General features: G+C 40.9%; 1 protein-coding gene across 11 annotated transcripts in view; it reads left to right on the forward strand.

Moving 5' to 3' along the window:
* SUSD1 (sushi domain containing 1) overlaps window positions 1-20,889 on the forward strand; it is a 141,594-nt gene that overhangs the window by 77,213 nt on the left and 43,492 nt on the right. For all 11 annotated transcript variants that reach the window (XR_003432541.1, XR_003432542.1, XM_027105207.1 and 8 more), the window contains 2 exons: window positions 10,847-10,938; window positions 12,108-12,294. Coding sequence is in view for 9 of the 11 variants with exons in the window: in XM_027105207.1 (XP_026961008.1) it covers window positions 10,847-10,938; window positions 12,108-12,294 (279 nt within the window). In the remaining 2 variants the exon portion in view is untranslated. The remainder of the gene's footprint in view (window positions 1-10,846; window positions 10,939-12,107; window positions 12,295-20,889) is intronic.

The following is a 20,889-nucleotide window of genomic DNA, read 5'->3' on the forward strand; positions in this document are numbered from 1 at the left end:
ATATATATATATAAAAGGAAGAGAGCAACCAAACCAATAAACAAATCTACCAATAAGTACTAAATACTAAACTAAGATAAACATAAAACCAGAATCAAATTAGATGCAGAAAGCAAACCCCAAGTCTACAGTTGCTCCCAAAGTCCACCACCTCAGTTTTGGGAACATTCATTGTCTATTCAGGTATTTTTCAGATGCAGAGTTTATCAAGTTGATTGTGGGGATTTAATCTGCTACTCCTGAGGCTGCACAGAGAAATTTCCCTTTCTCTTCTTTGTTCGCACAGCTCCTGGGGTTCAGCTTTGGTTTTGGCCCCACCTCTGCATGTAGGCCGCCCTCAGGAGTCTGTTACCCACCCAGACAGGAGGGGGTTAAAGCAGCAGCTGATTAGGTCTCTCTTGCTCACTCAGGCCAGGGGGAGGGAGGGGTACAGTAGTCATAATTGGAACGTGGGGGGAGCCTGAGGTGGCAGAGGCCGGCGTGATGTTGCAACAGCCTGAGGCGTGCCGTGTGTTCTCCCAGGGAAATTGTCCCTGGGTTACAGGACCCTGGCAGTGGCGTGCTGCACAGGATCCCAGGGGGCGGATTGGGTAGTGACCTGCACTTGCACTCAGGATTCTTGGTGGCAGCAGCAGCAGCCTTAGCAGTTCATGCCCATCTCTGGGGTCCGAGCTGATGTCTGTGGCTCATGCCCGTCCCTGGAGCTCGTTTAGGTGGTACTCTGCCTTCTGTGGGCACTCTGGGAAGGAATCCCTTCTCTTTGCCCACCCCGAAACAATGGCCTCTTGTCGCTCTTGCAGGTCTAGACTTTTCCCCAGACTCCCTCCTGGCTATCTGTGATGCACTAGCTCCCTTCAGGCTGCGTTCACGCAGCCAACCCCAGTCCTCTCCCTGGGGTCTGACCTCTGAAGCCTGAGCCTCAGCTCCCAGCCTCTACCTGCCCTGGCAGGTGAGCAGACAAGCCTCTCGGGCTGATGAGTCCTGGTTGGCACCGATCCTCTGTGTGGGAATCTCTCCACTTTGCCCTCTGTGCCCCTGTTGCTGCACTCTCCTCTGTGGCTCCAAAACTTCCCTTCCCCCCATCCCCCCTCCCCACCAGTGAAGGGGCTCCCTAGTGTGTGGAAATGTTTCCTTCTTCACAGCTCCTTCCCAGAGGTAGGGGTCCCATCCCTATTCTTTTGTCTCTATTTTTTTCTTTTGCCCTACCCAGGTACGTGGGGATTTTCTTGCCTTTTGGGAAGTCTGAGGTCTTCTGCCAGCATTCAGTAGGTGTTCTGAAGGGGTTGTTCCACATGTAGATGTATTTTTGATGTATTTATGGGGAGGAAGGTGATCTCCATGTCTTACTCCTCTGCCATCTTGAAGGTCTTCTCCTGGTTTGTAAGTTTTTAAATGGCATACTGTAACTTCCATGTATTGCCTATATAACATTCAAACTAGTCTATTCTATTTCCCTTTTTCTTTATTCCTTCTCCTCTCAATTTTTCAGTTGCCTTATTTCTACTTTCACAACATATACTGTTTATATTTTATCCTTCCATCTTGCCCCACCTTTATTTTAGTCTTAGATTTACAGTTTAATATATCAGATGCTCACCATCAGTCTTTTTACTGAAGTTTCTTCAGTTACCTCTTGGATGAAGCTCATTTTCTAGTAGATTCCTTAAGAGTACAGTATTCCTTGAGTTCTTAGATGTTTAAAACTGTTTCTCTATGGTCTTGATACTTGAAAGATAGCATAGTTGGATATAAAAATCTTGATTTACACTTTCTTTGTTTGAATTTCCTTAAAATAACTTCTTTTGTTGCTTTTTTATGTAGCTTTTGAGAAGTCTGGTGCAGCCTAATTCTTTTGCCTTTGGATCTTAATTGTTTATTTATTTGAGGGGAGATGCTGAGGAGTTTTTCTTTATCTTTGAAGTCTAATAGTTTTACTTAGCTAAATCTTAGGGCTGATTGTTCTGGGTGAGTTTTCTCAGGTATCTGATGAGTCCTTCTAGTATTTATATTCAGGTCTTTATTTTTGTAAGGCTGTCGTGGATTATAGTTTTAGATATTTATTCTGTTTCCATGTTTTTCTTCTTTAGAGACTTTAATTATACATATGTTGGATCTTTGCCTATATTGCATGTCAACCACTTTATTTTTGATCCTTTTTACTTCCTTTTTAATCTCATTTTTATTCTTTTTGGTGGTTTTCTTGTATTTGTTCAATACATTTATATTCGAATCTATCCTTCTTTGGGCACCATGAAATTTAGTCTTTATTTCTGATGTGATTTTGTCTTTTGCTTTTTTCCTGAATTCAGTCACTTGTGTTTCATTTCCTTCCTGCTTTTTGTTCATTCTGTTCTTATTTTTGAATTTCTAACTCAAGGTGTTTTCTTTATATTCCAAAGGCTTTTTTGAGGATATTTATTTGTTTATTGTCTTACAGGTTTTTTCCCCCCTATTTTGTGTGTTTTTTTTTAAAGTGGAGTTTTTCACAAGCAGAAATGTTTTGATTATAATTTTCTGTTTCTAAATGAACACTCCTTTGTTTATTAATTCCACAGACAGAATTGGTCATTTGGGAGGGTCAAGAAGATTTCTAGGTTAAGAGTGCCTTCTTCTGTCACTGAATGAAGGGCAGTTTCTTTTAAAGGATATTTTTGGTTTTGTTTTTTTGGTGAGAGTGGGAATGAATTCTATATTCTTCTATTTTGGGTACTCTTTTGACTTGTAAGATCTTGTCTTTCCCCTGCACTTGTTTTTCCTGTCACCACTTAGTTTCCAAAGAACACCTATTCCTTCCTTTTTATCCTCTTCTTTCCCAGAAGCAATACCTTTCTCATACTACTACCTGCACTCTCCTTTGTGGCCCCAAAGCTTCCCTCTCCCCCTACCCCCTGTCCCCAGAGGGGAAGTGAAGGGGCTCCCTAGTGTGTGGAAACTTTTCCTCCTTCACAGCTCCCTCCCAGAGGTTCCATAGAAGTCTCACAGACTTTTCATCCTTTGCTTGTAGTCAGTACTCTGATATACCAGGTCTCTTTTTCAGTATTTTCATACTTAAGGTGGAATTTCTCTTTCTGGGAGTGACTCTAACTCACGATTGGGCCCTTTGTTCCCTCTTCTCTTTCACAGGGCTCTTCTAGAGCCCTCTCAGTCTCTAGAATGACTTGTGGGAGACTGAGAGAAAACTTTGCTGGAATTTGGTATTTATTTTTCCATTAAAGGGTAATTTAAAGTTTGTAGTATTCTCTGTCTTCCAGTGGTGATGACAGCATTGGTTTTATGTTGTTTTATTTGCTTTTCCAGTTGATCTGAAGAATATTTTGGAGAATGTGTGGAGAGATTTGGATTTAAGGGGCCACCCTTATCCTTGAACTAGTTGGAAGTCTAATCTGTAATAAACTCTTAAGTGCTAACTTTCCCCCTCCATATCTCTGCTCATGCCATTTCTTCTACCTGGAACCCTCTCCCCTCTTCTTTTCTTCAGTTTCTATATTCCCTTCTTTCATGATCCCCTCAACTGAAGGTAAGTTTTCTTCTTTCTAAATTCCCGTACTCTCTTTCAGGAGGAAATATTGGTAGGAGTTTGGCACAGTAACTCTGGGGTCAGGTTATCTAAATTCAAATCTCAGTTCTGCTATTTACCATCTCTGTGCCTTTGGGCAAGTTGTTTAACCTGTATGTGTATAAGCTGCCTTAACTGTAAAAATGGGAATAACATCATGGATTTGTTGTGAGACTAAATGGGTTAATGGATATGGAGAACCAGCACAGTGCCTGATACACAATAAGCATCTATCAAATTAACTATCTATCAAGTTAACTGTTACTTAAGTTTACCTTATGACATTTATTATATACTCTCATATTTTTGTTATATTAATATAGGGTGTAACTCCTAGATTAAATACATATTAAGGGCAGAAACCATGCCTTATTCAGAGTACCTGTATTCTATTTGGTTAATATTATATCATTTGCTTAGCTTTCCCCTTATTGCTGATTGTTTACATTTATTTATTATTATTATTTTTTTATTTATTTATTTTTGCGGTACGCGGGCCTCTCACCGCTGTGGCCTCTCCCGCCGCGGAGCACAGGCTCTGGACATGCAGGCCCAGTGGCCATGGCTCACGGGCCCAGCTGTTCCGCGGCATGTGGGATCTTCCCGGACCGGGGCATGAACCCGTGTCCCCTGCATCGGCAGGCGGACTCCCAACCACTGCGCCACCAGGGAAGCCCCTGATTGTTTACATTTAAACAACCAGGAATGCTGTGCCCACCACTGTCCTGGACACTAGGAGTACAAAGATGAATGAGACATAGTCTCTCATGATACACACATGCATAATAATACATACATAATATTACAATGCATAAAATGTAGTTTGAGGTATTTGCAGGGGACTGTGGGAGCCCTGAGGAAGTACAGTAATGACTGATTTTGCCCAGAGTTGCTTGCCCACATTAATGAAACAGAAACAAAGTTTCAAAAAAATCTGATGAACTAAGAGCCTAATTTTCTCTTCTGTGAGGCATTCTTGCAGGTCTGGTTTTTCAACTTCAGGCTTCTAGATTAGAAGCCCTGTGGGTGGGGAAAGGAGAGAGAGAAGGCAGAGTGACCACTGAAAATGGAGCAAAGAAGGAATATTTGAATGAGGGGCATGTACTTACTTTCCATAGCAAAGGAGCAGAGAGTGGGGTAGCAAGGGACTCAGGATGAGCTGTCTTCTTACTGGGGATCCTTTTCTCTCCAGTGAGCTCAGCATGGGTTCAACCTGCCTGTGGTTCAAACTGTGAACCCTTGGATGGAGAGAAGGGGACCTAGAGTGAGAGTCCCTCTCTGACCAAGATGGAATTGAACTTAACCAGTGGGATGTTTCTGTGAGCAGAAGGAATTGCAGACCCACCATTACTGTAACATTTACATGTTCATGTATATATGCGTGTGTGTGTGTGTGTCCTTTAAAAAAAAACAGAATCATATATGTACCATTTTTCATCTTGCTTTTTTAATTTATTTAAAACATTTTTGGCTTTACAATATTCTGTGGACATACTTCTGTATCAGTTCCTGTAATGCCATCTCCTTCTCTGAGGGAAGCATAGTATTCCACTGTGTGGAGGTTCACAAATTTATTAACTTGTCCACTATGGAAGGATATTTAGGGTTTTTTTTCCCCTTCAAATTTTTGTTGTTATAGACAATGCTACTTTTAATATACTTACATATATTATGTTTTGCCGATACTCAGAGGCACATTTTTTCACATTTTAATACCTATGAATTCTTACAAGTGTTATACAGTCAGGTGGCTGCTATGAACATAATTGTCATTACTCATGTATGTATCACATTGGTCATAGCTACTTGCAGTGTTGCTACTTTTATTTAGTTTTGGACATTAGTGACATATTAACATTTTGCTTACTAAAACTTTTTCAGAACTTTTCCAATGATTTGACATTGAAACAAAAAGTTATTGTGGGGCTTCCCTGGTGGTGCAGTGGTTGAGAGTCCGCCTGCCAATGCAGGGGACACGGGTTCGTGCCCTGGTTCGGGAAGATCCCACATGCCGCGGAGCAGCTAGGCCCGTGAGCCATGGCTACTGAGCCTGCGCGTCTGGAGCCTGTGCTCCGCAACGGGAGAGGCCACAACAGTGAGAGGCCCGCGTACCACCAAAAAAAAAAAAGTTATTGTGTATGTAGAAAACCATGGAAATAGATCAGCAATGTATAAAAGCAAGTGTCAGCATCAGAACGGCTTGCAAGAAAAAGAAAATAGAACATTTAAAAGAAATACTGCCTCACCAAGACTCAGGATAGAACATAGGGTGTGGAAATGTACACTGATATCTCTTAATTGAAAAGTGATTGAGAATTGTTACATACTGAATATGGAGAAATTTTAGTAGTGTCTCAATCAATTTTTTTATTTTTCTTTTATTATATATTATAAAATTTTAATGTTTCTATAGGTCTGAAAAAACGCTTTCAACCAGTATAAAATAATTCTGAGACAAGAAAATAATCATGACAGAATTTACTTGGCAGTATTTTTTCTTTCTTAATAAAACAAAATAATAGTGCATCTTACAAGAATGGTATCTTAGGTTTGATGAAATGTACTGTATCTTTGCATAATTGGGCAGGATATTTCTGTAGAATTAAGTCTTAAGAGTGGAATTACCAAGATAAAGAGCCTCATAAATTCCTCTCCACAAAGACTGTATCAATTTACACACACACCTGCTTTCCAACACCTTCACCAATGCAGGATATTCCAGTTTTTTAATGTTTGAGAGCCTAATAAGTGAAAAGCATATTTTATTTTGGTTTAATTTGTACCTCTTTGCTTATTGATTGTCCTATTACAGTTTTCCTATGAATCACTTTTTCTATTTATTGCTCCTTTTCATGTGTTGTTGGTGGTATTTTTCTTCATGGTAATTGTTGTTTAGATATCAGGGCCATCAACTTTTTCAAATATGTTACAATTTTTTTTTCACACTTTGTTGCTTGTCTTTCAAACTTAGGTTGTTGAATCGTTTGCCCTAAAGAAAATTTAAGAGTTTATTTAGTCAAATTAAAAAAATTTTTTCCTAGTTTTCTTATTATTTCTTTCCTAACCAAGATTATAGAACTGTTTTCCTATATTCTTTTCTAGTATATTTTTTAACTAAAAATTTATTACAGTTGCAATCATTTTTGCCTGTATGTCAAGATGGGGATCTAATATTAGTTTATTTCTATGGATAACTATTTCCCAACTCAGTTTATTTCCCACTGATTTGAAAGTCCACCCCTATCTTATATAAACTCCGATGCATAGATAGATTTGTTTCTGGGTTCTGCTCTTCTCCATTGACCTCTTTGTTTATTCCTTTGCTAGCAACAAACTAGCAATTTAGCATTCTCAATTCACCCCAGGGAGTGGGGGGGCAAAATCAGCTAAACGGGCAAAAATTGCTTCTCGAGGGGTGGAAAAATATTATTCTTTTAATATGAATCATAGGACTTCCCTGGTGGCACAGTGGTTAAGAATCCGCCTGCCAATGCAGGGGACACGGGTTCGAGCCCTGGTCCAGGAAGATCCCATGTGCTGTGGAGCAGCTAAGCCTGTGTGCCACAACTACTGAGCCTGTGCTCTAGAGCCAGTGAGCCACAACTACTGAAGCCTGCATGCCTAGAGCCCGTGCTCCACAACAAGAGACACCACCACAATGAGAAGACCGTGCACCGCAGTGAAAAGTAGCCCCCCATCGCCGCAACTAGAGAAAGTCTGGGCACAGCGACAAAGACCCAACATAGCCAAAACAAACAAACAAACAAACAAAACTCAGGAAATTAACACTAAAAAAATATATATATATATGAATCATAGATAAACATATAGTAAATAAGAAACATATACATACCTGTGGTATTAAAATTTTATAAAGTGTGAGAGATTAGGGAAAAAAATGTTTAAAAAGGCTCTGTGTAGGGCTATAATGAAAAAAGGTTGAGAAATACTGTCATAATTTTATAATAGTTACTGAAACCTGGTTATGTCCTGTTTCAATATTTTTATTTTAATTTTTTCTTGTTATTCTCATTAATCTTCCCCCCCCAAATTTAGCAGTAATTGTGTTTTTGTTCACTGAGCGTGCCAAGCTGATTCCTGCATGTGGGGTTTTGACATTGGAGCCCCCTCTGTCTGACCCCTCTTCCTCCACTCTTGATGCTCACTCACTCATCCTTCAGGTCTCTGCTCACATATCACCTCCACAGAGGACCTTCCCTAACCATCCTTTCTATTCTTGTATGATGCTTTTCATAGTCTTTACCAGTACACAAAATTATGTATATATATATATATACTTTAAAAAATAAATTTATTTATTTTATTTGTTTATTTTTGGTTGCGTTGCGTCTTCATTGCTGTGCGTGGGCTTTCTCTAGTTGCGGCAAGCAGGGCTACTCTTTGTTTCAGTGCACGGGCTTCTCATTGCGCTGTCTTCTCTTGTTACGGTGCACGGGTTTCAGTAGTTGTGGCACGTGGGCTTCAGTAGTTGTGGCTTGTGGGCTCTAGAGCACAGGCTCAGTAGTTGTGGTGCACGGGCTTAGTTGCTCCACAGCATCTGTTGGATCTTCCCGGACCAGGGATCTAACCCATGTCCCCTGCATTTGCAGGTGGATTCTTAACCACTGTGCCACCAGGGAAGCCCTATATTTTTAAAATTTATTTTTTCACTTGTTTATTTTCTGCCTTTCTCACTAGAATGAATTCCATTAGGTGCAGGGACTTTGTTTTCTCACCACTTTATCCTTAGCCCCAAAGCATGCCTGACATGGTGAGAACTTTCTATTCACTGAATAATGTGTAAACTTATCACGTTCCAAGAAAGTCCATTGGAATCACCATTGGAAGTACATTCCACTTACAGGTTAATTGGTGGAGAATTGATATCTTTTCACTTTTTTCAATCTTTCCATTCAAGGATGTGGCATTTTCTCTTTATTGTTTTATTTTATGTCCTTCTGGGGGAAAAAAATCTTCTTGTAAGTCTTGGACATTTCTAGTTACATTTATTGCTAGGTATCTGAAGTTTGTTCATGGTTTCTTCTCTTGTGAATAGAAATCTTTTAATTTTTCTATTATATTTTATTTGTGGTTTTAGTTTATTTGTGTCAGCAGGCCTGTGTTCATTGTGGGGTCTCAAAGGGAGGATCTATTTCCTTGCTCTTTCCAGTTTCTAGACCCTGCCTACATTCCTTGGCTTGTGGCCCCATCCTCCATCTTTAAAGCTCATCAGTTCAACCTTCAGTTCTCTCTGGCCCTGATCTTCTTGTCTCCCTTTTTTAAAGACCCTTGTCACTGCATTGGGCCCATCTGGATAATCCAGGATAATCTCCCTATTATAATCACATTTGCAAAGTCTTTATGCCATGTAAGGTAACATGGTTACAGATTCCAGGGACTAGGATGTGAACATCTTTGAAGGGACCATTATTCAGCCTACCATACTTGTGCTTACAGATATGTAGAAAACGATTAGTTTTTCTATGTTCTTGTCTTTGGGTGCATTTTGCCAAACTCCTATTATTTTTCTGTCGTTTTCAAACAATTGCATATTTGTTTTTCAGTTGTTTTTTTTTTTTTAATTTACTGTCAGTTGCATAATTTGTTCCCTTTCTTTCTGGTATTTATAGCTCATTTTTTTCCTTGCCTCGTTCTGCATTGTCTAGAATCTCCTGACTAATGCTAAATAATAGCTGTGAAACCATGCCTCCTTGGATTGTTCTTAACTTTATTAGAAATTGTTTTACCACTGAGTGTGGTGGTTTCTAATAAACATTCTTTCAAATCAAGGAGTTTTTATCAAATTAAATCCTAGTTTGCTAAGATTTTTAGGCAGGAATGTACATTAGATGTATTAACCATTATGATTATAAAAGTGACCATATGGTTTTTCTCTTTCAATCTATAAATAGCTTTCCTAGTAATGATCATCTCTGTATTCCTGGAGTAAATCTCCCTTGTTTATAGTGTATTGTTCTTTGAACGTACTGCTGACTTCTATTTGTTAATATTTTATTTTTGTATTTATATTAATAAGTGAATTTGGCATAGTGTGTTTAGTAATTGGTTGTGCCGTCCTTGTACACGTTGGGCATTGTGGATTATCCAGTCATACTGAGTGAATTGGGAAACTTTCTACCATTTTGTATGGTCTGGAACTGTTTAAATACTACTGAAGTTATATGCTTTTTGAAAGTTTCATAAATGTGAGTTTCCTTGGGCCACTACTACTTATCTCTAAAAACATCTTCCTTACCTTCCTTAAAGGTTGCTTTATCCTGAATCATCCGTACTTTATTCCTTACTCGGTCTTACAGCATTTGAAGAATAGCTTGTGACCTGTGGAACAGGTTTTCTCTGGGCAAAGCTGCCCCATCCATAAAGGGGTCGCATCTATCAACTAGGCTTCATTCATAGGAACCTGTTGGTCCAGGGGTTTACACAATAAAGGTTTGGCTCCCATGAGATTTTCTTTTTTTTTCACATGCTTTGGGAGTTCTTTATCACTTATTAATCATCACAGTGTTCCTATGAAACTTCTTAGCAAGTCTGATGTATTATTTTCAGTTTAAGGACAGGGATCATCGTTGAAGGAAATAACCTTTGATACCAGAGTTTTGAATAACCAGTCTTTTTAAAAATTTATTTTTTATTGAAGTATAGTTGAATTACAGTGTTGTTTGAATAACTCGTCTTTATTTTAAAAAGCTTGGGGGATGTGCCTCTGTATTATATGGTACCAGTACTGAACTATCTTTTGGATTCATTACCATGAAATTGAGCAGAGACCACTGAATGCTTCTTTGATCATAAGAGATGAGGGAGCCCAAACCAAGAGGGACCACTCCCCGCTTTTCATCATGAAAAGCCTGACTGCTTGAGGTAGCCTTTTTCATTTCCTCAAGGAGTAATTCTCAGTTCTCTGCGGAAATGTTACTCTCAGCTCAGAATTTCAAACTGATGCTTGTTTGTCTAAATGAGGTTGTCCAAGGCCAGGACAATGAGTCGCTGTTTTAGCTTAGTAAACCAAGGGAATTTGCAGTGGATCGACTTAACTAATTTTTTAAGAAGGATTCTCAGACTGGGTATCTTTTGATCTTAAATCTTTCATCAGGACTGTGTTTACATAAATATAAAAATGGTGTTTCTTGGACTGCTACCACTTATTTCTAAATTAAAATACTGCTGAAGTCATCCGCTGTAAATGCTTATCCTTGGAATATTGTTCAATTAAAAGGTAGTATTTTGGTATAAGGTGTAAGTTGATTTCTCATTCTTTTCCCCTTGCAGTAAAACAGACCATCAGTAACATTTCAATATTTAATGAAACCTGCTTGAGATGGAGAAGTATGAAGACAGCTGATATAGAGGAGATGTATTTAGTAAGTTACTGAAAGTTACTCTGTTTATAGGTGTTTGTCTTGTGTGGGAGGTTCAAAAAATATCAACAAACCAAAAAAACTACTTACATAGCTGCCATTATCAGTGGAAGATTTATAGTGACAATTGCAGTAAGAAACAAGAAAGTGGGAACTTCTGCTGCATATTTGAAGACAGAGACCTTGGGGATTGATGAGAAAATCATGAGAGGTTCTTTGTGCAACATAGCCTGATGCAGAGCTGATGTTCAGGCAGTGTCATGGAAGGAAGCCAGTGGCTTTTGCAAGTGTGTGTCTCTCCACACCAGTGCCTCTGATCAGGGTCTGAATTGTTGCCTGGAGAGTCAAGGGGAACTTCTAAAGCTAGATGTGGTTGTGAGTAAGAAAGGTAAAGACCATGGGATGAGCTGCTACTAGAAGCAATTAAGTAGGAAGAAAAGTGCATCTATTGGCCCAGGTGCTGGGATGTTACAGTAAAGTGTAGGGAATGTCAGAAGGGGGCGGGCAGAGGAGGAAAACTCTTCCCAGGTTTTACCAAACCGACTAGGATTACCCTAATGCAGCAGTCCCCAATCTTTTCGGCACCAGGGATCTGTTTCGTGGAAGACAGTTTTTCTACCGCCAGGGGGTGGGGTGATGGGTCAGGCGGTAATGTGAGCGATGGGGAGCGGCAGACAAAGCTTCGCTCGGTCCACCGCTTCCCTCATGCTGTGTGGCCTGGTTCCTAACAGGCCGTGGACTGGTACCGGTCTGCAGTCCGGGGGTTGGGGACCCCTATCCTAATGCACGTTCTGCCCAGGGAGAAGCCTTAGTTCAGATTCTTAATTTTCTTTCTAGGAAATTGTTCTTTGGTTTTGCTCCTGTGGTTTTAACAACAGACTTTCACATTGGGCGTGTGCCGTTATATGTGTGAGAACAAGAAAGAGAAAGTTGTCGGTGTTGGGGCCTCGAGTTTTTGTGCATTTTGATTTAAAAATATGTTTATGATACTGATAATACTGTAATTACAATATTTATGGTATTACAACTCTAATATTTGCTTTCTGCCGTATTTCACTTTCTGAAGGCACTTTAGAATCAAGAGTAAGAGAGTGTGAGAGAAAGGATAGGTATCCAGGCATTCAGAGCCTTTCAAGCTAGCAATTCACCTGGTGAACTTTTCTATGTTTTAGTTCCACATTTGGGGCCAGAGATGGTATCAGAAGGAATTTGCCCAGGAAATGGTCTTTAATATCACTGCCAGCAGCCAGGCTCCTGAGACGTGTTTGGACCTGAGGCCAGGTACCAACTACAGTGTCAGCATCCAGGCTTTGTCTTCTGAACTTCCTGCGGTCATCTCCCTGACAACGCAGATAACAGGTAAATCTTGAATAACAGCATTTGGATGAACAAAGTCACCGCAGAGCTGTATAGGCTCAAATAAAGAGGCACACTATTACTTTCTATCTTTATATAATGAAGTTTAAGAGAAAGAGGAAGAAGGACATGAAATTGGAGAGGGGAACTAAGGGCACTGCAGCCTGAACTGCAATGTTTTATTTCTTAAAAAGGTACCTGAAACAAAATAGGAACATTGAAGAAATCTGGGTAGTGTGCACATGAGTGTTGGTTAAATTCCTTCTGGATATTTGAAATATTTAAAATATTTCATACTTAAAAAGAAATTTTCCTATTACTCTTTCTTTCTCAGTAACATATTTAATTGTCATTCTGTTACAAGTACCTTAAGAGTAGGTTACTCTCAGGGAAAAATGACTGGCAGTCCCACTCTAGTCCCCTAGAAAATTCACTTTCCACTCATTTTCTCATGTCTCCTCAAATCTGTGATGCTCACTCCATCCCCCAACACACACACTCTGAGCTAATATTCAGACTATTAGCTTCCTGTTTCTTATCTCACTGAGGAATTAGAAGTAATCAGGTGAGGGGGTGGTGGCGGGATGAATTGGGAGACTGAGACTGACATATACACACTAATATGTATAAAATAGATAACTAATAACAACCTTTTGTAAATAAATAAAATTAAAAAAAAAAAAGTAATCAGGTGAGGACTTTCCACTCCCGAATCTCCCATTGTTGACTTCATGCAGAACCTATATTTTATCTTCTCTCTGTCCCCACTCCTAAGGTGAATCCTCCCTCAACCCCGTCATCCCTTCTTGCCTCATCCTCAGTTCCCTCCAGTAAAGAATTAGTCCCAACACTGCACAAGCATGTTGTAATATCTCATTTTTAAATGAAAACATAGAAAAGATAAACACACTTCTTTTGATCCCATGTTCCCTCCAGCTACTCTGCCTTCTCTCAGCCCCTCTTTACAGTAAAACTCCTTGAAAGAATGTTGTGTAGGCTCCACAGCCTTACCTCCTCTTCTTTCTTTAACTGGTTCCAGTCCAGAGGCATTTGTCCTCAATGCTCTACTGGAAGTGTCTCCATCTTGCAAAACCCACTGTCCAATTTTGTTCTTATAGGATTTTCTCTACAGCATTTGGCATTCCATCCTTGACACACCTTTTCTCTTGGCTTTTGGATCCTTCTACCTTGCTGGCTGTTCCTTCTCAGTTTTTTTTCACTAGGTCCATCTATTGGGTTGGCCAAAAATATCGTTCGGGTTTTGCCATAAGAGCTTCCAAAGAACCCAGATGAACTTTTTGGCCAACCGAATACTTTTATTGATGCCCCTCGCCTCGCCTTCTTCTCTTCCTTTTTCTTCCTTATTTACTCTTTCTGCCTAGGCGATCTCTACCAGTCTCACGGCTATAAACATTACCTATGTGCCGAGCAGTCCCAAATATGTATCCATCTGTCTCCTAAACATATCCTATTGAACATCTAATAGGCAAACCCAGTAGAACTTTTGATTTCTCACCTCTTGCCTCACCCCCAAATCCATTTCCACCCAGGCTTCTCTATCTCAGTTATTGGCATTCCTATTCACCAACTGCTCAGGCCAAAAAAGGAATCATAATTGATTCTATCTCTCCCACCATTTCTAGTCCATCAACAAGCTGGCTTGTTTCTGAAATAAACGTTCTGAATCCAGCCACTTCTCCCCACCTTTGCCTTTACCGCTAGCAACCTAATCCAAGCCAGCAACTTCTTGCTTGGACTCCTGCAATAGCATTCTAACTCTTCTCCCTGTTTTCACAGTTGCCTATCCCCTGCTGCCCTAAGTCTTAATCTTCGCCATAACTTTAAAAATATCACTCAAAGTGTCATATTGAATGAAGTAAGTCAGACGGAGAAAGACAAATATCATGATATTGGTTATATGAGGACTCTAAAAAAATGGTACAAATGCACTTATTAACAAAACAGAGTCACAGATGTAAAAAACAAACTCATGGTTACCGGGGGAAAGGAAGGGAGGGATAAATTGGGAGATTGGAATTGACATATACACACTACTATATATAAAATAGATAACTAATAAGGACCTACTATATAGCACAGGGAACTCTACTCAATACTCTAATGACCTATATGGGAAAAGAATCTAAAAAAGAGTGGATGTATATATATGTATAACTGATTCACTTTGCTGTACAACTGAAACTAACACAACATTGTAAATCAACTATACTCCAATAAAAATTAATTTAAAATCATATAAGAACATGTCATCCCCAGCTCTAAACAGTCCTATGAGTTTGCATTAGGGTTCTAATGGAATCCACGTTCCTTACCATGGAACATGGAGTCTGGCCCCTGCCTACCTCATTGACCTCATCTCCCTCTGCCCTCTCCCGTTCTCACTAAAAGCAGCAACATCCTTCCTTGCTATTTCTCAAACGGGTCAAACTTGTTCTTGCATCCAGGACTTTCCATTTGCTGCGTAATCTTCGTGGGACACTCTCTCCCCATAGCTTCTTTATAATCACTCAGGTTTCTGCTCAAGTGCCATTACCTAGAGAGCCTCTCCCTGCCCATCCTTTCAAAACTCATCTGCCATTGCCACCCCATCACTCTATTCTCTTCCTCTGCTTGAATTTCTTCATAGAACTCGTTTTCAGGACTTGTTTATTTTCTTTTCCCCTACTAAAATAGGCACTCTTTGAAGACAGAGATTTTTGTCTGTGTGTTCTACATTGAATCCCCAACACGTAAGGACAGTGTGAGCACACATAAGGACAATGATAGCACAACAAAAGAATATTTTTGTAATGAATGCATACGAGGGCTAACCCCCAAAGGGCCAGCGGGTGGTATTGGCATTGAAGAAATGCCTGGTTAGTTAATAAAGGCTTTAGACCGAAAAGAATTTACCAACTTCGGGGCTGGAAAGAGATGTTCAATTTGGGCATTTTTTCCCATGGTGACTTATCAAAATGGATAGCTATTCAGTCTCCTACTCTTTGGTCCTTCTCATGTTTTGAAGGTTTGCATTGCTGATTCACATTAGCATTTCCTATTTTTTGAGTTGGGGAGAGGGAGTTTCATCTTGACGAGACACACTTCTACCTTGTTTTGTACGCTAAATATTGCCCCGTAGCTCAAGCACCCTGTGTCTGTGTTCATGGCCACCAGGGGACACTGTTGAGCTGTTTAAGTTCATTGAAACCACGACTGCATATTTTCACTCTACTTTAAAGAATTAGCAATTTTTAAAAAGTGTGAAAATTCAAGTTGTTAAGATCTTATGAAAGAGTAACTAAACAAATAAAATAAGAACAAACCCCAAGCCCTGTCTTTAATAAGAGAACCATATACTGATGTGAAGAGGTATGCCTGTTTGCCTAAGATGTGGCTTTGTTTCAGCAAAATTATGAACTTTTGAATTTTACCAGAAATGTGAGGCAAGGGGTTTGGACGTGGAATACACAGAAGCTGATTTCCCAGAAGAAGAGTGAAAGGAATTTCCCTTCTGAGTGTCTTACATTAAACTAAATCTTACCAATGGGAACAGGATGAAAACGAGCGCTTTAAATATATTGCTGACCTCAGAGGAGAGTGAAAGCTTTTGGAATGTTGAAGGACAGAGGCAAGTGTTGTAGTGGCAATGGAAGAGGGTGCTGGTGAGCAAGGTGGTGAGATGCAGAGGCTATCACAGTGCTTCTGACTCATGACCCACATGCTTCTGCAGGCAGCCCATTGACGGGAATTCATCAGAACAGTGCCACCATTTATACTCCCTTATGTAAGAACAAACTTTCATCCTTGATATAGACCCAAAGGGTCAGAAGAGCTGCCCCACACTGGTTATGCTATTTTCTAGCCAAGTCAAAAAGCTTGTAGGCAAAATTTTCTTCTCATAGAGAGAGGGAGAGAACCAGAGAGGGGGAAGTGGGGGGAGGGAGAGAAAGAGAGAGAGAGAGAAAGCAAGTGCCTGCAGGAATGTAAAGATAAACCATTTATTCCGCACAATGTGGTGATCATTTGAGGTTTATTATGGAACCAAGAATGCTGGAAGAGAACAGGGAAACGAATATGTAAAGGAAATCATTCCTTCCCAAGTCCACCTTCAATTCCAAGGCTGGCAATGTACATGGGAATTTCCCATCTCTACCTGCATTCGTAATAAGAAAAACAATGTACTTTTTCAGATGTGCAGGAAAGCCACTGAAAACACAGGTATGTCCCAAGCGTTCTCAGGCTATCCCTCTAACAGAGAGGTCCAGTCAGGATAGCTCTAATTCCTCCTACAGGGCTGGGGACCACTGCCCGCTCCTCTGACCCCTCCTCTCTTACTGTTAAGTGTCCTTAAGAAGGACCGTGCAGGACCAGGTGTCTTGACATTCTTCTGCTGTGAGCTTCTCTTCCACAAACCAGCCAAGGACTGTGCACTCCTGTGTCCTCAGTGAGGACCTTGTCTTCTCAGGCTGGTTCCAGGGTACCACACTTATTCCTGCTGTTTCCCCTGGCTCTGAATGGGTAGGAACTGCCCCAGAGGTTAGGAGAGGAGCTGGCCTTCATCCCAACTGTTTTTCTTCACCCAGGCTCTCTTGAGTCTTTCACGGACACAGGTTCTTTGACATCTGAGGACCTAATGTTAGGTCAGGCCAGGAGGGAGGCACATGTGTCCTTCCATACCTCCATGGGCCACCTGTTCCTCTCATCCCCAGAAATCTCCCAACTACTTTCCAGCTTCAAATCAAAACCTAGCCTCTCAAGGAAATGGCTATATGGGGATGAATATCTCCCCACTCTTCTCACTGAAAGCATCTGCATCCCTGCTGAGGCCCCACTGAGACAAGATGGTACACCACAGAGGAAAATGGGCTGGATGTGTTATGTTCCTATATTAACACTAGCTTTTTACAAAATATGGCTGGGAAAGTTTCTTTATATCAGAAGCCTAAAAAACAGGGTTTCTGTTATAGAAGATAACAGAAGATAACAATAAATTGTTAAGTTGCAGCGTACCCTTCCCCCACATCTATAACACAGAAACACAGGTTTCTGTGTTATAGAAGTGGGGGAAGGGTACGCTGCAACTTACCCCTTTAATTCAGTGAATACCTATTGATTGGTTATGTACAAAGACCAGCGCCAAGTGCTGAAGGGGAGATAAAGATAAAAAGAAGATTGTTCCTTCTTCCTGGGAAGCCAAGTCTCATAACCTTATTGATGGGGGAGATGCAGCTCACCTTGCGATATCTGATGACTTATGGTGTAAGCTCCATTTGCTCTATTGCCATCAATTTCAATTTATCGTGCCTTCAGTGGGGGCTGTGGTCCAGTTGGGGAGATGCTGAGGATTAGAAAAGAACCATTGGGTGCTTTATTTTTATATATTTATTTATATGTATTAGTTCCTTGCATTTCCTTGAAGTTTGTAGCATAAGGTTGCGACCTTTGTTTAGATTTGGTGCAGATAAAATTTTCTTTTACTTTTTTTTTTGGTTCATTTTAATGGGTTTTAGAGGCATTTTAACACATTTGCACTTCTGTTACCTCCTTCCTCTCATTGATTTTAATAGTTTGCCTACGTTAATGGTTTTAATCTTTTGTTCTACATATTACACCCCCAGGTTATTTACTCTTTAACTTTCTTGTCAATATTCTTTTTGACATTTAGACATTTTAAGTTTTCATGTAATCAATTCTATTGATTCTTTTATAGTTTCTGCCTCTGGTCATGCCAAGAAAAGCCTTCCCCACCCTGAAAATCAGATCAATAATTTTTATTCTCTACTATTTTCAAATGCTTCTTAATAGTTTTGCTTTTCACATTGAAGGTTAGACCCATTTGGAATTTGTTTAGATGAGTGTATAAGGCTAAACTTACATGGGAATTTTTTCCCCCCAGATGATAAGCCAGTTTCCCCATCACCTTTGGAATGACTGTCCAGGCCACACACTATATTCTCATCTATTTATTTGGGTCTCTTTCTCGATTGTCTAGCTTCTTCCATTGCTTTGCCTGTCCTGTGCTTGTACCTTTCTATTTCAGTTATTGTAAATTTATAATATATTTAATATTTTGTAGGACAAGTCCTGCTTCATTGCTTTTTTCCTGACTCTTCAAAGTTTTCTCAGATGGTAGCCTCCATAATTTCCTTTGTCACTTGCTTCCAGTAGAGAATGGATACTGTTGACACCTAGGGGTAGTAATGAGTATGTCCCCTCATCTCACATACTCAGGGTGAAAGAACTCCAGCCTAGACACGACCCATTTCTTGCCTTGGGTCTGATTTGGTTTAAATCAGTAATGAAGCCGATGGAAAGGAGAGCAGGTCTGCCGTAGACAGCAGTTTGGGGGATGGGAAACAGCACTTTGGAAAATATGGTTGGAAGTTAAGGTTATTTAAACTCAAAAATGTGGCGAAGAACCAGCCTGATGAAGTCCAGGCTTTCACATTCGAGAGAAAAGGCAGACAGTTTTTAGGGTGGGGAAGGCCTTGAGCAGGCAGAGCAGAAAGCAGTCCAGAAGTCACGTGTTGATGGAATCAACTGCATGGTAGTGGCACATTTAGAATGGCAAGAATGATGCTGGGACTGAAAAGGGGCAGCGTGGTACAGAACAAGCAGGCGATGGCCTTCCTGCCCCTGCTGTGGGCCCGCCTTCTCCAAGCTGGGCGAGCACTTTGTTCTGCTGTTCCTGGGGTGGGTGAGAAACCTGGTGGTTTTAAAAGGTTAGCCAAGAGGGCTGCCCTGGTGGCACAGTGGTTGGGAGTCCGCCTGCCGATGCAGGGGACACGGGTTCGTGCCCCGGTCCGAGAAGATCCCACATGCCGCGGAGCGGCTGGGCCCGTGAGCCATGGCCGCTGAGCCTGCGCGTCTGGAGCCTGTGCTCCGCCAACGGGAGAGGCCAGAACAGTGAGAGGCCCACATACCGTAAAAAAATAAATAAATAAAATAAATAAATAAATAAAATAAAAGGTTAGCCAACAGATTAGAGGACCTAGAATTATTAATCTCAGAGAAGAGCAAACAGAGGAATAATTTGAGCTTAAGGAGAGTTCTCACACAGAAAAGAGTAAACAGTTTATCTCCCTCTGGGCTGAAACAGGAAATTTGTGATAAAAACCACTTACTTTACTGTGATGACAAAACATCATGAATGAAAGGGCATTTCATTGATAGCCTGAAGGGCTGAGTGCAGAGATACAGTAAGTCCCCTACATATGAACCTTCAAGTTGTGAGCTTTCAAGGATGAGAACGTGCATTCGCATGTCCAATCATGTAAGTTAGTTCACGTGTCTGGCGTACATTGTCACATGCGTGCATCCTCTACGAGTGGTTGTGCTTTTGCGTACTTTACAGAACTGTGTAGAGTACAGTAGTACGGTATCTTTATTTCAAGCCCAGGATGACCAGGAGCAAGTGTAAAAGCCGCGGTGATGTAGCTGGTACTGCTAAGAAGCGCCAGGAATTGGAGGCCCAGAGAAAGGGTGAAGAGAGACAAGAGGAAGAAGAAGTAACTGAAGAACCGAAGAGATTCACGACACAGGAAATGGCAAGGGGATTTCTTTTATGTGAGGAGGCACTGTTAGTTTTTGAGGCACAGCACCTGCACGTAGAATGGTACACGAAGGTTGCAACAGCCGTTCAGGATGCAATCCAGTGCTACCACGTCATCTACGATGAAAAAAAAGAGCTACTACCCAGATATCACTGGATCGTTTTTTCAAGAGGGTAGATAGAATTGAATCCAGCAAGGAACCAGAACCTGTGCCATCAGCGTCACACATGAGTGACACTGCAGCTCGCCCTCCGTCTCCTGTTGCTGACGATCCTTCAGCTCTACCATCTCCCACCCCCTCTCCCTCCTCCAGTCAGTAACTCTTCTTGCCTGTTCACTCGATGCCAGCCCCTGGATGCCAGCGGTTGTAGTGTACTGCTGTACTTTTCAGGATACTGTACTGTAAGATTAAAAATGTTTTCTTTATTTTTGGTTTGTTTGTTTTTTATGTATTATTTGTGTGAAAAGTATTATAAACCTATTACAGTACAGTACTATATAGCCGATTGTGTTAGTTGGGTACCTAGGCTAACTTTGTTGGACTTACGAACAAATTGGACTTACAGACTCACTCTTGGAACGGAACTTGTTTGTATGCAGGGGACTTACTGTACTCAAATGCTCACATTTCCCTGGGAAACCTGGTGGGGGCTTTTTAAACTGCATTTTCCCGTCTCCCCATTACCGCTGCAGGGAGCTGGTCGTGTCTTCCTCAGGGGTGTCAGTTATGGAATCTCTTACTGGACACCTCTTGGAAACAGCATAGACCTTCAACACCATAGTGTGGGGGTCTTAACTGTAGGTGGGGGATTGTTCCCTAACAAACCCACGGATTTATGGAAAACATAATTTGTGTGGCGTATCTGGGTGACTTTGAAGAAATTCTAGACTTAGCACTGTTTAATAAGAGCTATAGGGGACTCTCACTCGTCCACCTGGTCTTAGATGCCTGGGTTTCCCCGGTGTTCACCCTAGGCCCTCATCTCTTCTCAGATGCATTTATACCTTCCCCCGTGGGCAGCCGTCGCCTCTTCTATTGATGACT

Source organism: Aethalodelphis obliquidens, unplaced genomic scaffold (genome assembly GCF_003676395.1).
Source record: "Aethalodelphis obliquidens isolate GAN/ISIS:26980383/991018 unplaced genomic scaffold, ASM367639v1 scaffold7, whole genome shotgun sequence".
NCBI lineage: Eukaryota > Metazoa > Chordata > Mammalia > Artiodactyla > Delphinidae > Aethalodelphis > Aethalodelphis obliquidens.